The following is a 23809-nucleotide window of genomic DNA, read 5'->3' as shown; positions in this document are numbered from 1 at the left end:
GATTGATCATTTGTGTGGGTATAAGTAAACGCCGTGGTGTCAGATATACGATAGGTATATATATAGAGATATTATAGGCCATGCCGCCTGCTTCTTAATGTTTTCTATTGTGTAAAATAGAATACAGGAACAATTACATTACATCATTACTGTTAAATACCCTCGTGACCATTGTCGTGGGGAATATGTTGACATGTACTTGAGATAATTATTTAATCTGTTTAGAGGATTTATTTGACTGGTTGACTATCATTTTGCTTATACTTTTGTGTTTTTATTTGAATTTGTTAATCTTTAAGACATGTTTATAAACATATACGAATCTGTGATTAAAGCAAAGCGGTTTGTGATATGTGAACTATTAACTTAACTATTGAAGGGTAATCAAAATGCATTTCTGATTTAGGAAACTATTGAAGGTATTTTTCAGCAGAACATCTTTCGTAAGGAAATGTAATAACATCTATCTCTCACTATATATACATGCAACTTCGCCAATTCAATGTATCATTTAATGAAATAGTGAATCCATTGAGTACTGATACAGTTATTCATTGACGTTTTCTGAGTGTAGAAATATGACTAGATATCCGTTAGTCGAAAATATGATATCCATACGTCTGACCTATGATATCCATTAGTCTGACCTATGATATCCATCAGTCTGACCTATGATATCCATTGGACATGCTTCAGTGGCCTTTGGTATCCATAAGTCTGACCTATGATATCCAGTTGTCCGACCTATGATATCCAGTTGTCCGACCTATGATATCCTGTAGTCCGACCTATGATATCCATTAATCTGACCTATGATATCCATTAGTATGACCTGTGGTATCAATTAGTCTGACCTATGATATCCATTTGTCCGACCTATGATATCCATTAATCTGACCTATGATATCCATTAGTATGACCTGTGGTATCAATTAGTCTGACCTATGATATCCATTAGTCCGACCTTTGATATCCATTAATCTGACCTATGATATCCATCAGTCTGACTCATGAGATCAATTAGACATGCTTCACTGGCCTTTGGTATTCATAAATCTGACCTGTGGTATTCATTATTTTGACATATCGTGTCCAATAATGATATCCATAAGTCTGACTCATGGTGTTCATTTTTCTGACCTATGATATATATGATGATGTGACCTATGTTATCCATTTTTTCTGACCTATTATATCCATTAATTAGCCTAGAAGATCTAATAGTCTGACTTTTGAAATCAATCAGTATGACATCTGATCGGTTGTCCGACCAATGCGATTCCTTAGTACATCACATGGCATAATACTAATGGCTACAAGGATGAGTATGGCTGTAGTATCCTACAACACAGAGAAACTACGTACACACATCCTTCAAACATCCCGTGCATACAAATGCGATGTGCGATTGTATCATACAATTACGTGATAGCTTTGCACATCTGTACGATTGGGTGATCTATTTTGAAAATTGACAAATAATACGGAGTGTATTTATTACATGGAAAAGTTTGTTTTATTAAAATCCGTGTTTCAATGGAATCGAAACGAAGTTTAAATGGTATACCTAACCATACATCAGTATATATAATTGTCATCATCGGGGTGTTGTTCCTATGCGTTGGAGAACAAATAAATCAATCGGTGTTGTAAATTTAAGGTAAGCCAAGCCTAGTTAGTTCCCTATTTCTTAAATGTAATACTTCAGACAAATACAGGTACATAAGTCGGTAAGAAATATAATCCCTCTTACAGCATTCCACTCACTATGATACGAGTGTCACTCGATAAGGTAATTATTGGTGCATAAAGTGGTCTGCAGTCATAAATGTGATGTGATATGTAAGCCCGACAGAGAAGGATGACGCTCCAGTAAACCTATTGTCATTAAGGGTGCAATGTCATTGTTAAATGCCCCAGTTAATGACCGGCTTGTATGTTAATTTTACTGCATGTTCTAATATCGTATATTTGTCTATTGTGTTGCATTTTGTAACGTTACCTTTTAGGTAAGGTTACGTAAGTTGTTAACACCAATGCATGCAAAGGCCATTTAGTATGTACACATGAATATCTTAAGGTGTGATACGCTTAGTTTGCGTGTACTAATATTGATAATGGAAAACTTCTCCTTGCCTTCATCTAAGGAAGTACGGATACCAGATCCACCATGTAAATCTTGAGTTTGTCAAGAACCTTTTTCATCGTAAAAATAATGCAGAAACCACGAATGATGATTGGAAAATGAAAACATAAATGATGAGAAAATACTTTCTAAATCTAGAAATGGACTTCTGACCTATAACACACGCGAGCTTTGTTAAAAATGAAAAAGAAAATTATCACGCGAATTAATAAATTGAAATTTTATTTTGATGAAATATATGCATTTATAGTACTCTGTGCGCCGTTGGACTCAATTTTATCATAATAAATAGCATCAGTCAATATTTAGAAGAAGAAAAACAAAAAGAAAAACAAAAAAACAAAAAACCCAGAACAAACAAACAAAAAACCGTTGATATAATTTAATTTTTACATTTTTTGTTAATCCTCTTTCTCATGAGATGCCATTGCTTTAGGTTTCTGACATGAGTTATGTCCCTTACGGTGTGACGTCATTTGAGACGAAAGCGCAATAGGTCAATATCATATATTGGGCTATAAAACGTGTGGATATCTAAGAATTGTAAGCTGAAGTAGGGATACTTCGTTCCGTCGCAACGGAGAAGACTACACTATGTGCTTTAAGTCAAAGGTCGTTCATTAAAGAACCTTGCATCACTGATTCGAATGGATTTCTAGCGAAATTTTTGAGTCTGAAGATATATATTACTTTAGACATTTCCATGTTTCTAAGATTCCACAAGCTATGTCTCCTGTCGATAAGCAAATGTTTGATCGGCCCTTCCAATAATCCTCTAGCAGGAAGCGTCAAAGGAGTCACGAGTATATGTGACGTTAGCATACATATCTTTTTTTTTTATTGTATGCATTTATTATTATTTTTTTTATTTGTTTACTTAATTTGTATGTTTGTTTTGTTTTTGTATTTTTGTTTTTTTTTTAAAGCCTCAGCGCGCGAAGCGCGCTCGGCAAAGATCGGCCGGAGGCTTTTAATCTGTTTTTGCCCCTCTAAAACGGAAGTAACTGTAAACCGGAAATCGCGGTTTCGAGATCTCGCGGGTTTTATGAATAAGAAACATAAATAAACTGATTTCAAGAGCTAAAATCGAGAGAATTCTCATTCAATAGATATTTTATTATAAAAGTAAATGTGTAGTTGAAGTTCTATAGTATTTTAGTAGAAATATCTGTCGGACAGTTGGATTTGGTTCGAGATTAGGCCGGAAATCGACAAGGTGTCATGGTTGCCAAGTGGAAGCAGACGCTCGGCGATAGAGAGGAGAGAGTTTGTTTTGCGGGAACAATTTGAAAGGTAAGTTCGTTTATAAGTGTTTATATCAGCTAATTTTGGTCTTCTTATGCCACTTACATCTTTAAATAAGGATATAATGGACTTTTCAGGTAAGATAGAAGACTATTTGTTCTGACTTGAACGTTCATTGATAAAGTTTATTTACACTTCGGAAAGCTCAGTTGCGGTAATTTGAATATAGAATATTAATTGAAATATTAACTGGAAGTCTAGCAAGAAAGTGCGGAGAAAAATGTTCATCCAGATCAGACTCTTTGTTATTCTTTGTTAGATACAATTATTACTTCAAATTTCTAAAACTTTTTACATTGAAAATTGTCATGTGTGCATCACAGAATATTACTACTGGAGTCAACAGACAACAGTTTCGTTGTTCCAGAAGTTCTTGCTTGTAGTTTTTGTTGCATTTCGGTGTATTGGAGAATGGATATATCTAAATTGGGTATATTCTAGAGCAAATAACTTCTCTTTCCGACGAGAAATCTTATCCCCGAAAGATTGCAAAATTTGCTATAATCTTTTCATTTTCCGAAATTTTAGCCTCCGGACCTCTGGCCAAAAACATCCTGCTCGCGCCTATGGCGCTCGGATTACCACTAAATTACTGGAACCCCCCTTTATCTAGTAGATTAGAATATTGGGTTTATAATACGTAGGGTTGCATCAATTGAAGTACAAAGGTTGACTAATGTAATTATAAACTCACATAGTATTTTTGTAAAGATTGCTGCAGACATCAATAATTGTTTACATAAATATCCAGCTGTTTCTAATAGAGATTTGCTTTAATCCATTCTGTAAATAGTTATGATGGATTATACGTATATATATATATACCTTATACACTTTTTTACCAGTGGGTGTACATGTAGCTATTTGGACTTGATTTCTCTATGCAGATAGTGATAGTACCTTATCAAATGGATTTGTGCGTATGCTGTTAAGGGATATGTAATATTGATCAATCACAATATTGTTGCTAAGGAATATTTGCCTTTATATTAGTCCATTCTTAAATATATAGTTTTGACGGATGGTTATAGATTTAGCTAGTGAAAGTTTTCTGATTGCCAAATGAATTTTCGATAGTTTTAATTAAATGGATTGATTCAATGACTTAATGGTTCTGCTGATGAAATTAGTTGTGAGGAAAGGAGAAATAATTTATATCTACTTGTGAGATATTGAATTGCTTTCCATGAACCACACCATGCAAGAATCCTTGATAATTAGTAAATGAAAGTAATACACAGTTTAGAACTTAAATACTTCTAAAGAGAGATAATTTGATGATTGACTACTTTCACTATATTGATTAGTCATTTTAAAAGGATAATGAATCCAAAGAGAAATTGTGTATCATTTGAAATTAATATTTTTATCTTTAAACTATAACACACTTATGCTTGCAAAGTTAAAAATTTAAAACTTGTATTTTGCAGATTCAACAAAAAAAAAGTAACTGTAATTACAGGATGGACATGCACTTAAAGCCACATACCCGCAAAGAAACATATACCGGTATATCAATGTTTACATTTTGAGCTTTTTACAGTTTTCGGACTTGATGCATACCTACCAGATTGATGTGAATCAGAAACTGAAAGAAAATGTGTATTTATGAAAGTATACGAGGAATTCCCAAAAATAATAACGGTGGCTGCTTGACCAAGTTTCTCTGAAAATTAGCCCCACAATGCAACGGTGTGTTTTACAGTCCATACAAAATGGCGGAACGCCGCAAGCGTGGAACTGCAAAAACGCAGACAGATTCTGCCAAAAAAAAAAGACACAAAAGGGTGTGGAATCTGCAAAACCCAAGTATTTTCTTAGGAAAGGAAATGATTCACTGGAACTTAATGAGAGAAGAAAACGGAATAGACTCGAATTCCGATTTTTCTGGACGTCTATTTGATTGCTGGTTAGCTTTTGAACATTGTCAACTTTACCGATCTATGATTTTATCAATGTGTGGTTTGCATTTTGCTACATTATAGAATAAAGGATTTAAATGTTAACTTTGTTTGTTTATTTTGTTCAGTTACCTGTGTATTACGCGAATATTCTGTTAATATGTTTAAGCATTATTAGGCTATTTTATACACTGATGTCTCAAGGACTCCCTCGGTCAAGCGTCTAAGCCAGTAGTCATTTTAATGTTAGGAGAGCGTGAATGAGCATCTTGGATTGCTATTAATGCATGTGTGCAACTAGAATTTTAGGTTGTTCGGGAGTATGTGGCTTTAAAGACGTCCGACTATACGTAGGACACTAAAATTTTGAATGGTAAATATCTCTTGAGATTAGTCATTAGTGATGAATAAAACAATTACATGATTTACTTGTCTTTGAAGATTTGTTTTAATGAATCTATCCAGCAGCTTTGCTGCATTTTCTTGTTTTATCAGATAAAAATCTCTGAAGTAAGATATCATATTATAATTATCATATGATAATATTCGTAGATATTTATTCCTAGGAGCCAGACCCTGACAACATGGGCATGGAACAAAATGATGTTACTGGGACAAAGGAGGGGGCTTGGTACTAAGGAATCGAAGTATAACATTACCTCATAATGAGTAAATAAGGTGCCTAGTCTGGGCTCGAGTCATATAACTATCTTTTATCAAAACTTGTGTTACTACATGTCTTGTTATAGTCCACGTGGCGGCAACATGCATGGAAGGAAATGCAATGGGAACATGTTAGATACAGTTTGCTGCCATATCGAGTATAACAGCATTGAAACCAATGCTCATATATTTTCTGATTAATATACATCCTTGATGAAGGTGTGTCATTTTTTATAAAGGTTTGTCATTTAAGTTAAAATCCAAATATGCTCAGGTCAAATAAGTATCACGTGGAGAACCAGACAGATTCTGACCATATGGCTGTCAGCTAATGCGTTGGACCAGATGAATTAGCGTTTAGATATTCTGTCGGATGTTGGACTTTCCCCAATGTTGTTGTACATATGCACCAAACTAGTTGCCTACATAAGCCTGTAACACCCAGTATTTCAGGATATAACTCCCCGTGGATGTAAAAGTACAAACATGGCGGCCAACTACATCATTTATACATTCTGCAAATATGACGACACGCGAGTTTGCGGTTCACAAGGAAATTGTATTGCTTTATTTTATTAACAAAGAAATGTGTTTTGTAAATGTTGAATGTCAAATATACAAAAAAATTATGGCTGAAAAAAAAATGAAAAATTTTAGTTATTGTATTCTTCCATGCACTCCCTTTTTTTGCAAAAAAAACATAACTGTTGGCAAATGTGTTGCACCAAATGAATCAGCGTTTCGATATTCCTTTAGACGTTAGACTTCCTACAATGTAAGTATGCGTCTATGTCATGCAGTGACGAGGGAAGTAATAGATAAAGTAAGGCATATTCCTCATTATCCTGATTTAGGGGACGTCTATATCCTGGTGTGACGAGGAAGGTGATGTATTTAAGCATTAAACGGCTTTCAGTTGGCATTCATAGTCAATATGAATGCCAACTGGACAGAAGCAAATTCCATGAAGCGCGCTCGTTCAATGCTTATATTTACCATCTGCGATTTTTTATTTGTCGTGCGATTTTTTTTTTGAAATTTTCAAATTCAAGTTTCAGTTGGCAGTTCATAAGCTGGTGAACTCGCAACTGAATTGGTAGGGTTATATAGTGGCAGTGCCATACAATGGTAAATATAGATTAATGTACATTCATCATTGTCCTGATGTAGTCTACGTGTGTGTCCCGGTGTTGCGAGGAAAGCAATGCATAGAGTATGATTAATTCCACAATGTCCTGATGTAGACTACGTCTATATTCCTGATGTTATCGACAGCTTGATTTTGAAACAAAAATAAATGAGATAAATAAATAAAATACTGATCAGTTCGGTCAAACTTTAAGTGTTATCTCTTGTTATTTAATCAAAAAAGTCCTTTGATAATCAAAAATGCTTAAAATATACATCATACAAGATAGAGTTTGGTATAGTAAGCCATGCGTGAACGTAATTGTCATTTAAAAGGTGCACTGTGTGCATATAGCTAGCATTAGGTATGAATCACTGTTATACAGTATCGACCTCATTACCTTACGAACTACGGGACTGTATGGCACTGTCTAATAACCAGGTAGGCCATGTCTCCTTTATCATTAACTACTAGTTATTTTATAGTACTATCCTTGTTTGTGTATTAATAATACAGAAAGTAGAGTAATAAAAATAATTTCTACTTTCATTAAGATTGCCTATTTTATAACAAAACAATATACTCAACACAAATAAATGTATATTTATATATATATGTGTTTGTAATTTTTATTGTCAAGTAGTAATAACGACAGTACAGACAAGTAAAATGTCGATTTTTTTCTAGGCAATTTGTAATGTACCTGTGTCTTGATAAAGGGGCATATTGCCTCGAAAGTTCGACAATTTACTTGTCTGTACTGTCGTTATTACTACTTGACAATTATATATTTCTAGTAATACGCATCCAACATTTGTTTCTTAGGATCCAGTACCTATATTGGTGTATACCGTCGTTATTACTTACTGGACCTTATATATGTATCTATATATATATGTGTGTGAATTATATCACAATGCTGTAATACATAACACACGGACATACATGTATAGCATACGTGCAACTGTAGGGAACAACCAACCAATTGAAAAAATATCTTTTTGAAACAGCCCCTGTGTATAGAACGTTGAGCCAAGGATAAAATGTCTGGCAGCCACTGATTGGCCAGTATGTTATGAAGTGAGAAAATAGATATGTAGCCTGATAGGTAACTATCAATAAGAAATGTTGATATAAATTTCTTAAGTCCGATTGGTTTTTTTCCCAAAAGTTCACGTAATAATAGTAAACAGGTAAACATTTAAGATTTTTGAGAATTTTTACTGCGAAATTCACCTATTTTCAAAATGGCTACCCTGGAGAAAATTTGAGCTGAAGGACCCAACTTTTTTTTTTGATTAGGTGTTATATCAGACCCTAAACTTTTGTTATAAACCATAATCGTCATATTCAATTCAAGAATTTGAATGAAATAATCCAAAACGTTAACACTAAGGTCTATGGGAAAACAATTGGTTGGTTGGTCTCTGTAACACGCAGTGCGAGCGTGTGCTTTATTATATATGGCATGATACGTGATGCTAACGTGTTTAAAATTTTCTATCTTTTACCAAGACCTTTTAATACCTAGAAAATATAGAGAATACATCGTCAGTGTCTTAAAATATAAGCTGTATTTTGGCGAGGGTAGAGAAAGTAAAAAAAAAATGGCGAACCTTTGCGAACCACTTTTGTCAGTCTGTTCCGAGCAAAAATACAGCTTATATTTTAAGACACTGACCATGTATTCTATTTATTCCATTTTGAAGTGAAACGTTGTCAAAAATAATAAAACTTGGATTTGTTTTATTTTCTTATATGTATATATATATATATCAATACATCTTGATTGGGTGTATTACATATAACCAAATCACTCGGAAACCTATATAGTTGGAATTTAGTTATCATTTTTCAAATCACGACTTGATCCTCTACTTAATATTTCTATTTCCACTTATTCTAATAATAATTATACGTGTTTTTATGTATATCTTGTTTTTACACCATTCACATAACCTCTCATATTTTTGGTTTGAATTTTCCCCTTTTCTCTTGATACAGATATAGTCTTACAATATTTTTTATTTATTTATCTTGTCACAAGATGTTCTGGGGTATAGAAAATAGAGAATATGAATGCTAATTTTGATTCTGAAGAGTAATGATTTATGATTTTTAATCTCGCGATTTTTTTTTTGTAGTTTTATAATTTCTTATCTCTTTTTCTTTTAAATTTTATAGCCTTGTCTTCCATTTTTTCAATCATGCCTTTTTGTATTTTGTACATCCCCTGTGCTCTAGTTAATGCTTCGGATCAAGCAATTTACAGATACATTATCTATAATTGTTTCGTATCTGAACAAGTTATTTACATTTTTCCATGTTTAATATAAGATCTGAATATGTACATGTACCAACAGCTGCAATGAAATCGGGTATGTTTTGTTTGTCTGGTGCTGAATTTAAGAATAGAGCTCTACCAAATAATTTATTGGTTGCTTTTAATTCTAATTTCTTTATTCACATATATACACTGCCCACCAAAAGTGCTGTTACACTTGGAACGTTAAATCGAATGGTTAGCCAACAAAAATTGAGAAAAAGGGTTGTGATATCCATAAGATAGTCGATTTGTAAGTGACTATTAGAATTATTTGAAAAATACCTCACTTCTTTGAAGATACAGGGAGGAGGAATGGAGGGTCATATTTTCAATAATGTTCAAAACTGAATACAAATTTTTATTTTGTTTTACTTACACCAATAAAAGTAATTGTTTAACTAATTAACAGTCAACAAAATGTAAGATATGCATTTTTATAATTTATATTAAACAAAGAGGGAAATTTCCAGAATGTTGCATTTGGAGGATTTCCATTTGAATAAAACATACACACTGTTGAAAAATGAACATGAACATTTGAAATCAAGAACAAAAACATCCTAAGAAGTTATGATTCTAACAAATTGTAATAAAGACTTCGAGATTAACTTCGCTGCATTTTACGTAATAATTGTCACAGGTCTTTTGGATGGCAGTGTATATATTTGCTGTCATCAATTGTATAATAATCACAGAAAATAATGGAGATGAATAGCACTTTTGACAAAAATAAAGAAAAATGTTGACTGGTTCAAATCAAGTAATTATTGCATACATCACACGTGCTATTACTATATGATGATTTTATCAAGACTATAAATAGTTCATATATCACAAGTGCTATTGATATATAATGATCTAATCCAGACAATAAATATTTTATATATCACACGTGATATTGATATATAATGATTTTATCCAGACTATAAGTAATTCATTCGCATACGTGGTTTTCTTATATAATAATTTTATCCAGACTATAAATATTTTATATATCACACGTGATATTACTATATTATCATTTTACCCAGACAATAAATAGTTCATATATCATTCGCGATATTACTATATAATGATTTTATCCAGTTTATAAATAGTACTGCTCCATTCTATTTTATCATGTTGTTTTTAATTGGATGATATTAGATCCAATACATGCTAATGTATTTATTATCATTATTATTACGTTCCGGTCTGTATTCATATTTTTTGTTGTATGTTTTAAGTCGTTTAGCTACGTAACGTGATATCATTTTATTGTCCATGCATAGGGCGTAATCTGGCACCATTTTTTAATCTAAGTTGAGGTGATCGCTTTTTTTATATATAAATAAAATTATGCCGTCTCGTTGAGATTTTATAAAGGTTTCTTCTTTCAAACATGCGCTTATATATTAATATATCTATATATATATATAAATCTACGTAAGGCCATCTGATCTTCGCGAATTATTAAGTTTCAATGAATGTATTGCTTTTCAATGATATTGAATTAGTTATATCTAGTTATAGATACATAATCTATTAAGCTTAGTTTTGTTTAGTGTGTACAATATTCAACGAATATTTTGATTTTTCCCTCCGTTGGTATCCGAGTTTTTGTGGAAATTACCAAATACGAAAACGACACGACGAACATTGACATCTGGAACTTTGAAATAAAGTCAGTAGAAAACAACATTCGCAGCCAACATTTTATCATGAACTAGTTCAAATGTTTTCATGTATTGTACTTATTTTAGTGTGTAGAAAAACCAGTTTTAGAAAAATCTATCTGCGTAATTAAATATGTATCAAAATCAATATTGTAACGTCAATTACACTTCATTTATAGTGTTTTTATTAAGAATTAAGTTAAGGCAATGAAGCACATTGCTGTTTGAACAGTATTCAATTAATTCAAATTTTTCCGTTGTGGCCTTAGTGTCAAATACAAATTATACTTTCCAAATCCATCTATTTCGTTGCACGTTTATATTTTCTAAATCCATCTATTTTATTGTATGTTTACCTTCTTCTCTAAAGCCGACAAATGCCTTGCTGGTCGCATTTTTGCAGCGTAAATATGTAAAAGTTAAAATCAATGCTAAACGCTTTATTTTGTTAATTTTGTAATTCATTTAATTTCATCATTATCCACCACGTTTAGTTAATACATTCGTTACTAGTAGTGTACCAGCAAACATTTTTGTCTATCTTTTTCAACTATCAGCATTTTTTCATTCTGTCTGCATTGCTTCTGTAAAACTCAAACCGGCATATTTGAACCACCTTAAACTTGATTTATATTGTGCGTTGAAGGAATCGGGCATTCATTTAGAAACAATGTTACGTTACGTGTAATGGAATAGCTTAAGGTATGATCTTAATCAAAATTCGACGATGTTAATTACACGTAGCGTGTCCAGACTAGTAATGCATACTTGTATAATTATACGACAAATACCTAGCCATTTGATCTCTGTTTGCATAATTATACGTCGTTTGTCCAAACATCTAATACATGCATGCATTAGATTATACGAGAACAATAGCAACACGACATTATTTCTGCAACACGTCCCTTTAATCAGTTTCTGGGGGCCCCGTGTTACCTGTGAAAATTCGCACATTCTTACCCTGGGCTGATTTCTATGTAGCTACTTGGGGTATCATTTTACGTTTTGATGTTGAGATGTTGATTGTGTTGAGGTTAAGGGTATGAACAAAAATATATGTAATGACATCGGTAGATGATAACAACGATAAAAACGAAAATCGTTACTGTACAGGTTGTGATCTATATACGTATTTAGCCACGTTTTGATAAGTATTAACATTCCAGTTTCTTCTCTCTCTTTTTTAATATAGTATTCAAATTATGTCTAGTACTTACCAACACGTCCTATTTAGGAAATAACGCTTATTCTTAATTGCTATTTGATTTCTAAATTGGCGTATAAAACACAAGGATGTTGTCTTGATTTTATATTTTTCATCAATAATTTAAGAATGTCAACATTTGGAAAGAAATCATACTCAGAAAATAGGCTTCAATTTTACTAACAATACATAAGAGGTTGTTAATAATACCCAGGTCAGTATTTTTTTGCTGTCTTATCGCTAGACATGGACTTTACAGTAGCTGATAATGTGTCTCGTCCTTCCTTGGATGGAGCCCACGGGCTACCAAGATTGATTTAGGTTGATGACCTTTACCCACTTACTTCAAAGTAACTTGTTTAGCATACTTAGAAAGTTTAATTTCTATAAAAATTACCAGAAGTGGCGGTAAAATTGATAATAAAATGTATTGTCTTTATCACACGTTAAAAGCTGGCCTGCTTTAAAGGTTAGAGACCTCGGTCTGTTGCGTATCCTGAATACATACTTATTTATATATGAGTGTGTTCAAATCAGATTTTTCAGATGCTTTCTAAGAAGATGTTGTGAACACAATCACATTCAATACATGAACAGTAACGATATTTGCTAATCAAAGATTGTGTTAAAAATTAACAGAAGTTGTGATCCAGATGGGGACCATTTGTTCCAACAGAGTCCATAACCGTACACAAGTAGTAGAACTAGTTCCCATGTTGGACAATGAAGACTACTATACGTTACCAGTTTCGTTCCAAACCCGAACCGCCGGTGAGAGGATTACGGTGGATGTGGGTATTTGGATTGTACGTCCATTGAACAACACACTCAACACCCCGCTTGCTGTCTTTGTCCATGGAGCACCAGGATCATCCCAAAATTTTGCAGTCATAGGAAGAAAACTTGCTGGCCATGGTATCAGAGTTGTTGGATTTGACTTCCCAGGTAGATATGAATTACATATACCAACTTAATGTATAAAGGTTTAACCATTTCTGTGAGCTACTTTGGCTCACTTGCCTAAAGTTTGTCCGGTATGAACTCAAAACTTCTGATTTACGTCACGTCCAAGGTTAAAGATATCTTCTTTTTTCAATTCCCTTCCCGAATAAGTAAGTGACATGCAGCAATAGTATAAGTCGTATGAAGACCGCATCAAAATTCAAATAAATGCCCTAGTTCAACTTAACGTTGCATTGGGAACGGGTTAATGATCCAGGGCAATTGGATATCGTTCACTTTTATATAATTAAAAGGCGTTATTTTCTAAATGCTTGTTACAGGGCATGGAAAAAGCAGACTTTCGCGACAGGATATATACCGCCTTGACCACAGCACAGAAGGAAAATATGACATGCTGTGTACTGTACTGGACGCTTTGGCCATCACTAGGTATCGATGAAATTTGTAAGAATAACTTTAAGTAATGTTTTATTTTTTGTTTGCAAATATCATTATTGCTACCTTATTTATGTTCAGAAAAAAAATGTGATGTATCTTTTTGACACATTGAACCCTAGATACTGATATAGGCAAAGGTGCTGTAATTCTATAATAAGGAACCCTTAAAATGCAATCCATATATATTTATGTTTCACATCCTATGCGTTGACAGGGTTGACGTGCTGATAGGACATAGTGCTGGGACCTGGTTGAACTACAAAGCAGCCGCCGACCTCTATCTTGCCAAATCATCCGTTTTTCTAAACCCTCTTTCTAAAAGACGCCCTCGGTGAGTTAAATGTATTTGATTATCAAAATTAGTAGAAAATCATGAGCCGGGCGGATATATATCGAGAATTTGTTCTTGAAGTCGTTTTTTGATTCCTAATACTTTGAAATGGTTAACCTATATCAGTTGTATATTGATTTTAGATGCAAAAATTGCCTTTATTGTGAACCTCAAATATGAGGTACACGAATTACATTGATAAGGTATAAGGGGGAAAGATATAGATATCATAAGTTACATATATCTCCAAACGTCACAGTAGATTACAGATTAAACATGACCTTTGTAATATCCGCTTCAAGTTCAATGATAACTTTAAATAGCGAATGATTGAAAGTTATATATTTCATTGTGAAAATTGGATATGATAAAATCAAATTTCAATGCAATTAATGAATTAAAAGGTCATTGTTACAGTCAAAAGTGGATTTACCTTTAAAAGAAGAAACAGCATATGGTTGAAACGTTGAGGTCAGGATTTCATGGTTTAGAGCTACACTTATAAAATGGAAGTCTCCGCTTTTAAAATTAGGCTTATCGTGTTCATGGTGATTTATTACAACGGGCTAAACCCTTACTGTGGAAATAAACTTGATAATGTCTACTTCATTATTGAACTCATATAAACCTGGAGGTTGGTCATTGCAATATATCATTTTACATTTAGGTGCTGGTGTTTTCTCTGAAAGGTGGAGACCAACATTTTGATGTTGCCACGAAAACCTCATTGTGCTATGTGCATGTTTAAATGGTCATGTTTTCACTAAAAACATTTTGTCGAATGACCAATAATTAAGGTCATTGACCAAAGGACAATACGATCATCCAGACGAAGTTTGTGGGTTTTTTTTCTGACAAATTAAAGTTGGTAGGAATTATAAGGTAAATGAGCTCCAGTTAATCGGGTCAAAATCCCAAATGGCTAATATCCTTTTTGTTTGCAATTATAAAGAATATCATAATCAGTCATGCATGAAACAGTGGTCGCGATATTTTTTTAATAGAATTTCCACGTTCAGCATTTGACAGTGGCTATGATGCGAAATCAAATCAATGATCTGTTATTTCTGAGAAACCCATTGTAGCAGATCAATATATCTACAAAGCACACGCCAATATCATTTTTTATTTTTTATTTTTTTTAGAACTATGCATCCATATTGGATTCTCAAGCTTTTAGCAGCACTCTTGAGGAACTCATCTCTTCACTCAACAACCTACAGATGTCTCCCGTTCGTATATAAGGTGTCTGGTAATGTTGCTTTCGTTTATTTGTACCATGTTTGGGAGATTTTCAATTATTATATAAAAACAAAAGAAAAAAAAAACGAAAAAAAAGTTTTCTTCGATAGTTATTATTTTACTTTGATGAGTCTTTGATGATGTGTACAAGTTGTGGATTTCTCGATTATTTCATAATTACTGAATTTTTTTTTTACTGCCGGTGTTTGTGTGATTACCGTTAAACAATGGTATCCTACGCCGTTTCCTGATCCAAATCAGTAGGGTGTGCCTATCCCACCATCGGTCACCGCCCTTACTCTCCTTAATATTGACCTTGTCAAGGTGTGAATTGCATTTTGAGGGATGCTTTTCCAATCCCAAATAAGGTCCTGCGTGATTTGAGTGATGCTATATAAGACGGTGACGCTCTTGTCATCTCGTTCGATAAATGGTCGATTGGGCACATCTGGACTGTATGCTGGCAAATCGAGAACTGGAGCATTTTAGGAACTACGACAAACCCTAGCAAAATGGACATCGCGTTGATAAGAGGAAGAACGTAAGGTCTAAAGACCTGATCCCGATAGCTTATTGCTGTAACATTACCATCGACAATCATGAGATGTGTTTTCACGCCTTGAGATATCCCTGCTCCTACCATAAGAGACCCTCCCCAAATATATTGCTTTTCTTTACGCAAACGTCAGAATATCGCTCACCATGACGTTGCTAAACACGCTGTCGTCAATCTGACCTTTAATGCGAGACCCATCAGTGAACAACATTATTTACCTATGGGCGAAACGAAACCGATTAGGTGCATGTGCAAGTAGCTTCTGCATTAGTAGCGGACCAACATAGGGACGCCGTGGTCTAAAATGAAACTCCCGCAACCGATTTCTAAGCGTTCTTGGCCAACCATGAGTGCCAAAAACTTGACGTGCCGTCTGCATCGCCGTCTGAAAAAGGTTACGAAGGTGCGAGAGACGTATGCCTCTATCTTTACGTCGCAATCCGCGGGCATCCGCTCCTTGGACGGTCATCCATTCTCCGTGTGATTCTGAGACGCCCAACTTAGCGGAGTGTTATTATCTGATGTACATTATATTGCTGGGCTGCTTCAGGTCAATGACCCTACCCCTATCGACTTCACTCAAGCGCGGTATTCCGCTGTGCAATCGCTTCGAAAAGAAATAATTATGTGTAACCTGTCTGTACTGTTCCAATATTGTAATGATTTACCAGCACATTTGGTGCAAGAGTACCCCGGATGCATGCTTTTTTTTAAATCTGCTGAAAGCATGCAACGTTGTGCGGGGTCACGGTCGAATAATTTTAAGTGAAGAACATTTTTCACGGTGAATGGCATTAGCTCAGTGTGAAATTCATTTCAATTTAGACCACGTGTCTAAACGTAATATACATACATATTGGTGTGATATATTACGTTATCTTTATATAAATGCAAAGTCTCGATTACAAATCATTGCCAAAGGTCATTATTGAAAGGTATTAAATCCAATCGTATGCAAGCAAAGCTTCCTATCCAGGGAAATGAAATTTAATATATCAGTGCATTTATTCTAAGGTGGTATAGATATCATTTAAAAAATGTTTTACGTTCCCGCTTAATCATCCAATTACAGCCAATATGTTCAATATGTGAAGGTACATACATTTTGTAAATAGTTCCTGTTGATGTTTGGGGAAATCTACTTGTCCTGCATAAATGCCATTCACTTAATGTTCAGTTTTATCCATGGCTTAGATACTACCCTTAACCATTGGTCAATAAAGCAATTATACATATTAACTTGACCCCAATTAAGACATCTCCATATTTCGATTTTAGTAGACCCCCTCTCTAAAACAAAATATAGACACATAATTATTGGAACAATGTCGCAAATGTATATCGGTTGAAGCCTAAATTGACTTGTTTAATGTCCTTAACATAATCTCAGTAACCACATATATAAATAGTGTGAATAATTGCAAGATAGGTAAAGCTAACCGACCTTGTTCTATTTTTGGTAGACACAATTGTCAATTATTGTAAAGTCGGAAGATTGTATAGTACGTGTTTTAAATGCCGCATCAATTTCTTCACAACCACTAAATTGAAATTGGGCATACTTTACAATGTATCAAATGCAGGCAAACAATATATACAATTCCATTTCCTTAATAAAGAAATATGATATACTTTGTGGACATGAAATACAGAAAATACGTTAATTCCATACCTAAGTGATTTTTTTGTAGGCTTTTCATTGGAGAAGGATGCATTTCCGTCACTACCGGCGTCTATAGAGACTGTGAGATATGCTGACCTTGACAAGGTAATATTTTTTTCAGAATTAATTAATACATTTCATTTGAATTTGATTTTGGTCTCAAACCTTCATCAAGCGGTTGAAGTTGATGTTTCAATTTGCTTTAGATGCAGGACTATGCTGAAACTGTTGCACTTAGGAAGCATCCATTCGTAATGGCTATTACTAAGAATGACAAGATTGTAGAGTGGAACTTTGCCATGGAGATGGCACGCCATATGGGAATCGAGGAACAGGAAATAACAGAGTACGGAAAAGACTCTGTCACCGTTGGTGACGTTGTTGGGAAATGTAAGATTTCATTTGAACCTTTAGAGATCAGTTTAAGTTTACAGAACTATGATATGTTACAGAAAACAGAATGTTGACTATTAACCATCTAATCACATTGTATTATAATAAATTAAATTCAAAGGAAATTAATATATTCATTGGGATACGTATAATTTGAATTATAATGATGTGTATAATTCAATCAAACATCAATAAACAAATACATGAATAAAAAGATAAGAATGAACTTCCGTTGGGCAAATGCAATTCGTTGTAAGAAGCCAAGCTAAGCATTGCTGTTTAGATAGACACCGATCGCGATGGAACAGTAATATACGGGTACATTCCTTATTTACCTCCCTTTAGGACTAAGACTAGTACAGTTCGCACCTACCTCCTTTACATAATGGTACGCTCCTCAGTTACCTCCCTTATATACTGGTATACTCCTCAGTTACCTCCTTTATAGACTGGTACACTCCCCAGTTACCTCCCTTATAGACTGGTACACTCCCCGGTTACCTCACTTATAGACTGGTACACTCCCCGGTTACCTCACTTATCGACTGCTACACTTCTTAGCTACCTCCCTTATGGACTGGTACGTTCCTCAGTAACCTCCCTTGTAGACTGGTATACTTCTCATTTACCTACCTTGTGAACTGGTACACTCCTCATCTACTCCCCTTATAGACTTGTACACTCCCCAGTTACCTCCCTTATGGACTGGTACACTCCTCAGTTACCTCCGTTATGGACTGGTACGCTCCTCAGTTACCTCCCATATGGACTGGTACGCTCCTCAGCTACCTCCCTTATATACTGGTACGCTCCCCATTTACTTCCATTTAGGTCTGGTACGATCCTCAGTTACCTCCCTTTAGGACTGGTACGCTCCTTATTTACCCCCTAATAGACTGGTTAATTCTTGAGTTACCGCCCTGATGCACATTATTTAAGGGTTAACTGTAATATTTTTTTTACGTTATTGAGCTTTAACACAAAACACTGGGGTGTACTCTGAATAAACCGCGAAGCGGTTTATGAAAAGAGTACACCCCAGTTTTTTGTGTTATGAAAAGAGTACACCCCAGTTTTTTGTGTTATTGCTCAATATCGTAAAAAATATTACAGTTAACCCTTATAATTTAATTAACAACGATAAGAAACATTTTCATTAAGTTTAACATGTTTATTTTGCTCCAGATATTTAAAAACACATCGATAAATACAAAAACCTGTGAACAACGATTACTCCGCTGACGTCACAGTCATTATTTATGTTATGAGATGATAAAATAAATTTTTGAGCCAATGAAAATGCTTGTTACAAGCAAAATTAAATTATACTGCACTGACGGAAAGTGAAGAATAGGGGGAACCAGTCTAAATATGAAGTATCTGAATCTTGGTATTCCTCCCTTTTCACAGCTAGACATACCTAAAGTTACATCTTATAATAGAAATTACAGACGATGATAGCTGTCACAGCCGAGTCCTTCGCGTTTACACTTGAATTTATAATATCGGCCGTCATTTAGGACAAATGTACACTATGTTTTTAATACTTTTTTTCCAGATGATGAAAGTTGCTATAGGCGAGTCCTTCTATTTGAGAGAGGTGGCCACTTGGTACACAGATCTCATGAGGCAGTGATAATCAAACACATACTCCAGCTTTTAAAAGCTGTCTGTAACCATGATTCCTGACACAACATCACCATCCGATGTAGTTTTGTTAGAATATTTTCAATACTTGCTGTGCTATTATATTTGTGTTGTACTGTTGGTGTTGATGAAACAACAAATTATTTTGACGGTTTCTGCACTGGAGTATATGTCGTGAGATTTTGTGCTGCAACAATCAGATTGTTCTAAGATTTCCCGACCAGAATATATTTATGTTATAACAGATCAGGTAAAATGGTTGTTGACGTAAAACTGATTAGCGATTTCTGGACTGGATCGCATGTCTGTAGTTTTTGTGATGAAAAATTAAAATAATGTTGATAGTACTGGTCTGGGCTGTGAATTTAACATTTATAAATGTAATAAACGAATGTCAGCTAGCTCTGGAAACGGGTGTCATATCACCAGGACTACCAATAGATATATAATATATTCTATAATGTTTGAATGTATCTGCGAGCTAAACAACTTCAAGATTTACACGTTAATTTTCCAACATGAGTTTCTTTCCTAAACCTTACACAAGGCGAAAAAAATAAAGACCCTAACAGCACACAATGAAATCCATTAAATAAACAGGCAACGCTAAAACAATGATGTTGCCCGTTTCGCCTTTCCGGTCAAGCAAATAAAACCAATAGCGAGTGATAGCATCCCATGAGCAATATAAATGAAATGGAAATAAAACTCGATTCTACAACAATCACATTTGTCATTATAATCCACTGATGCATGACCACCATTTTGGTCATTTACCCATACTTACCTGGGATTCTCTTGTTTCACGATACTTACATAAATAATATATATATATACTCATGAAATTTATATATTAGCATGTGCAATGCACATAATAGTGATTAAAGGAATTTAAATAAGCATTGAATTAGTTTCCCCTTAGTAATTAGCTTGCCATTAGCGAGCGGGTTCACATCCCAGCGGACAGGCAGATGTCTACCTACTATTTTCTAATAACTGGTTTGTTTGTTTCCCCGTTGCTATTTAATAAAGAGGTATTCTTGACCCAATTATATTTTGTTTTTTGTTGTTTTTGTTGTTTTTTTTTTGGGGGGGGGGGGGGGGGGGGTTCTGTTGTTTTTTTGTTGTTTTGGTTTTTTTTTTTTTGGTTGGTTTTTTTTTCAGGAATTGACTACCCTTAATGATAAATGGACCGTGGGTTCGGAATTCATAAAAAGTCCTTTTGGCAATTGCACAAAACGAATTTAAAACATTACAAACATATCGTTTGAGCCACGATGTAGCATATAGCCGGTGCACTCAATTTAAAATGCCGATCATCACCACCTCTTATCGTAATCTCGTAAAAGGCAGACGGAGAAGATTCAGAACGTATATACAGATTGCATCTTATATATAAAGAGTATTATTTGCCATGCGCCACTGTTATTTATGTCAGCGTGGTTGAAACTGTTTTGGAGCACCAAGTTTACACGAAAATAGCGCATATGGGGTGGTAAACAAACATAACCGGAATATCAGGAAAAAAAGCCTCAAAACAGTGTGATTACGTTACTTTGTATTGGTGTACTATTCTGATTATTACTGTAATGATATAGAAGCCACGATTTATATCATAAAAAAATGGCCGGCGTATCATTAGAATGCTGTAATTACAGCTTACAACTGTGCAAGTAGGTTCTGACTCAACGCTTCTGACCGAGTCTCCCTTTAAGAGTGTCGTGGGCTTGGGTTGAATTACCTTGGAATTTGTAAGGGACCGTTTAAAGCACGACTCCTCCTTAAATTGTTTACGGAGACAAAGGTCAGGCAGGTGTATTTTTTATATCTTTATTTATTTATTTATTTTTACTTTTTCACTGAAAAATTGAATGTTTTCACTGCTATTCACTACAGAGAAATGTAAGTTTTATCAGTTTGATTTTTCTATATTTCACAGGCAGAAATTAAACAAATCTACATATTCCAGTAGATAAACTAAAAGCCTAGATATAAGTTAGCATGAGTATAATAAAATGCACTAAATATAAGCATATAGATATAGCTACATATGTATAAATATTGATAAACATATCATCTAGGGGAAATAACTTTTATACTTTTCTTAAATTAAATATACAAGTTTCACAGTCAACACCTCGATAAAACTGAAATATATTGATTCGTTTTCCAGCTTGCATTTATGTTTTTATATGATTAGAAATATATTTCAGTAATAATTCAATGTTATTTTTTTTCTAACAATGATTCCTCGGCTTCATACTGGAGATTAGACAATATTACATGCAATAAGGTTAAGATAAGTGGTCGGGTGGTAATGTGTTAACTTGTCTCTCACCTAGAGGTCCGGAGTTCGATTCCCAGGTCGGCGTGAGAAGTAATGGGGCGACAATGTGACATGTCTTCGTGGACCCTACTTTCCTTGCACAGTAAGACTCCTCGCCCGCTTCCAAGCCAAGAAGGGTGATTAATATAATTCAGTATATAATTAATATAAGTCAATAAAGTTTACATAAATCTTGCAGAAACATTTGCATATCACAGAAACCATTATTCAATCCCAAAATCGATTACACAAAGGAAAAGATAAACGAAATAACAGTTGCTCCAGAAAAAGAGAACGTATTTTGTTGTATGGACAATATCAACCATATCAAGATATGTCAAATCGCTCATATCGTATAATGAAACAACAGCAAAATATTGCCCAACAATTGAACCAACTACAATCAAATCTTCCTGAACCATATTCCCCTTTTACTGTTTCGACTCCAGGACATGAGAAGCTATTGCAAGTTCGGCTACTTCCAGTAAGACCTGGTAAGCAGAACGTCATGTGTTTGGCCAATATATCTGATTTCAATACCGACGATGACGTTTCTCTTCTTGAAGTAAAGTAGTAAACAACACATGAGCAATGCTGTATTCTGGAAGTCAATTGCGAAATATGAATATGTACTGAAAGAGATCTTCGTGTCATTAAAGGTCCGGGTGGCAGTAAACAAAACTTGATATCGTGTTTGACACCAAGATAAATAGTTTAGCCCTAGGAAGGCGTGGCTTGTGCAATTTTAGCTGAGGTTGTCGGTGGGTCATTTTTATCTGACGAAGTCACTCTTGGAGGGGTTATACACGAATGGGTTCAGGCGTAACACAAAACGCACTAAAATCTTATCTGAAAGGTTTGACTTATTGTTATTTTAATTTAATTGAAAACAAAAGCATACAGATCCCACATAACATATATCACATTCTTCAAAGAATTGGAGTAGCACAGGTGATAAAGTGATATCCCAACAGTAGTTTAGGGCTTACATCCATGTCTTTCGAATAGGGAAATGTTGATTCAATGGTTGAAATATGGTAGGTACTGTTCAATTTCGAAAACGTTATTATAAGAAAGCTATTGTTTTTAAATGATACACACCTCCGTATCGAATTACATATACAATAACTTGGGTTGCGCATCACTCTTTTTTTTTTGGACGCAGCGCTATTTCTTTCTCTAAAAAAATATATGGACAATAATGCCCTAGTGATGTGCAACGTACATCATGTTTGTAGAACGATTTATGAGTGAAACTTAATCGCCATCATGCCTCTACAATTAATCTCAGTCATAAGTAATGTAAGACATGCCTCTACGATATGTCGAAATCAGTTTCACCATGTTGCAGATCTGTCTTTCAGCTTCTCCAGATGTTCACCTTTGTTGAAGTTTCCCTTCTGTAAACAAAATTAAGAGAAAAAAATAATCAAAATTGGTTTTTCATGGTACATTCACACATGATGAATTGTATTTAATTTTGAGATGATAATCAACATCTCAATAATATGACTACATTACTTTTCAAAATAGATTATTTAAGCATTGAACTACTTTCAGTTGGAAGTTATGGGCTGATGAATGCGAACTGGACAAAGGCAAATTTAATGAAGCGCGCTAGCGCTTCATGTTGAATTTAGTCCAATGCTTATATTTACATTTGACAACGATTGTTAAAGAATATATCCAAGCATTTTGCTCCTACGATGAATGAACAAATTATTATCGTCAAAGACGGAACAGCCTTTTCAACAGCCATCTTTTGTTATCGCCGACGTGACAATTATGACGTCAATATAATATTGACGTCATAATAGAGATTTGGAAGTTATGGACTCGTAACCTTCAAGTGAGCTTGGTAAGGTTATATAGTGGGGCTGCAGTGTAAATGTAAATATTTTGGAGAATTAATCACTGA

General features: G+C 34.3%; 1 protein-coding gene across 1 annotated transcript; it reads left to right on the top strand.

Moving 5' to 3' along the window:
* The first annotated feature begins 12985 nt into the window (after window positions 1–12985).
* Window positions 12986–20604, top strand: LOC117315194. Its single transcript, XM_033869339.1, has 7 exons — window positions 12986–13277; window positions 13616–13724; window positions 13948–14064; window positions 15210–15316; window positions 17554–17630; window positions 17732–17915; window positions 19477–20604. Exons 1-7 carry the CDS (start codon window positions 12986–12988, stop codon window positions 19605–19607), a joined length of 1017 nt encoding a protein of 338 aa, XP_033725230.1. The 3' UTR covers window positions 19608–20604.
* The last annotated feature ends 3205 nt before the right edge of the window (window positions 20605–23809 follow it).

This window comes from Pecten maximus, chromosome 17, assembly GCF_902652985.1.
Source record: "Pecten maximus chromosome 17, xPecMax1.1, whole genome shotgun sequence".
NCBI classification, from domain to species: Eukaryota; Metazoa; Mollusca; class Bivalvia; order Pectinida; family Pectinidae; genus Pecten; species Pecten maximus.
The sequence above is the reverse complement of the archived record's forward strand: the minus strand, read 5'-3'. Positions and strand labels throughout refer to the sequence as shown.